The sequence below is a fragment of the Chenopodium album genome, chromosome 4 (assembly GCF_948465745.1).
Source record: "Chenopodium album chromosome 4, dcCheAlbu1.1, whole genome shotgun sequence".
Lineage (NCBI taxonomy): Eukaryota > Viridiplantae > Streptophyta > Magnoliopsida > Caryophyllales > Amaranthaceae > Chenopodium > Chenopodium album.
In genome coordinates, this window is record NC_137837.1 from 65,742,817 (window position 1) to 65,743,972 (window position 1,156).

Genomic DNA, 1,156 nt, shown 5'->3' on the forward strand with positions numbered 1-1,156 from the left:
TGGGTAGCTGACGGAGGAAGATTTATGCATACGGCTAGGATTGATGGCCTGACCCGTGTTTGTGACTTAATTGATGAAGGCACAAGGGACTGGAACTATGAGCTTGTTGCTGCCAATTTCAATGCTAGAGATGTGAAATGTATCTTAGCTATTCCACTAAGTTCCCGAGGTAATGAGGACCTCCTCACTTGGGCGTTCTCAAAACATGGGCATTACTCGGTCAAATCGGCCTATATGCTTGGGAAGGGGTGCGACTTGGATGCCTTCCACCAAGCATGGACTGACGTATGGAGCATAGGGACTATCCCGAAAGTTAAGATTTTCCTATGGCGTGCTTGCACTAATTCCTTAGCCACCAGAGCACTACTACACAGCAGGCACATGGTTGATTCGAGTGACTGCCCCTGGTGCCCGAATGTGGCTGAGACTTTTCACCACGCTATGTTTGCTTGCCCTGCTGTTGCTGACTTGTGACTTGTGGCGTATGGAGCATAGGGACTATCCCACGTTCATTTGGGGCCGAAGGAATGACAAGGTGTTTAATAACAAAGAAATCCCTCACTTGGTTATTAACGACAGAGTTAAGAGGCTAGTTGAGGACTGTGGAAAATATGCTGAGCATATATATGGGTCTATCAGCAAGGCTAAGAGGAAAAGTCCGAGGCATTGGCGCCCTCCCCCCCATGATTTTATTAAACTGAACTGCGATGCTTCTGTAAAAGATGACGGGTGGATGGGGCTGGGAGCCGTGGCAAGAAATGGTGATGGAGATGTATTATTTGCTGGTGTTAGGCGCACCCGAGGCTATTGGTCCTTTGAGATTGCTGAATGCAAGGCCATACATTTTGGAGTGAAGCTCGCTCGTCGATATGGGTATAAGAAGGTGATTGTGGAGTGTGACAGTGAAGTGGTGGTCTCCAAACTCTCAAAGGCAACTACTTACCTCACTGACCTTGATTCAATCCTCGATGATGTTTTTTCTTTGTGCAACGCTTTTGATTTTATTTCCTTTTCTCATGTTAGGAGAGATGAGAATAGTGTTGCCCATTATCTCGCTAGTGTAGTACCTTTTGGAACGGAGCAAGTATGGGAAAACGTTTGCCCAAATGTAATTGTTCCGTATGTTTCTATGGACAAATTGTCCATTGACGCTTGA

At 46.3% G+C, this 1,156-nt stretch overlaps 1 protein-coding gene across 1 annotated transcript; it reads left to right on the forward strand.

The window, feature by feature from the left end:
- The first annotated feature begins 484 nt into the window (after positions 1-484).
- On the forward strand, positions 485-1,156 carry LOC145628033 (uncharacterized). Its single transcript, XM_081680364.1, has one exon. The coding sequence runs from the start codon at positions 485-487 to the stop codon at positions 1,154-1,156; it is 672 nt and encodes a 223-aa protein (XP_081536490.1).

Bases quoted from the DNA above. Each gene is read 5' to 3' on its own strand.
- LOC145628033 (XM_081680364.1), top strand. From the start codon at position 485: ATGGAGCATAGGGACTATCCCACGTTCATTTGGGGCCGAAGGAATGAC.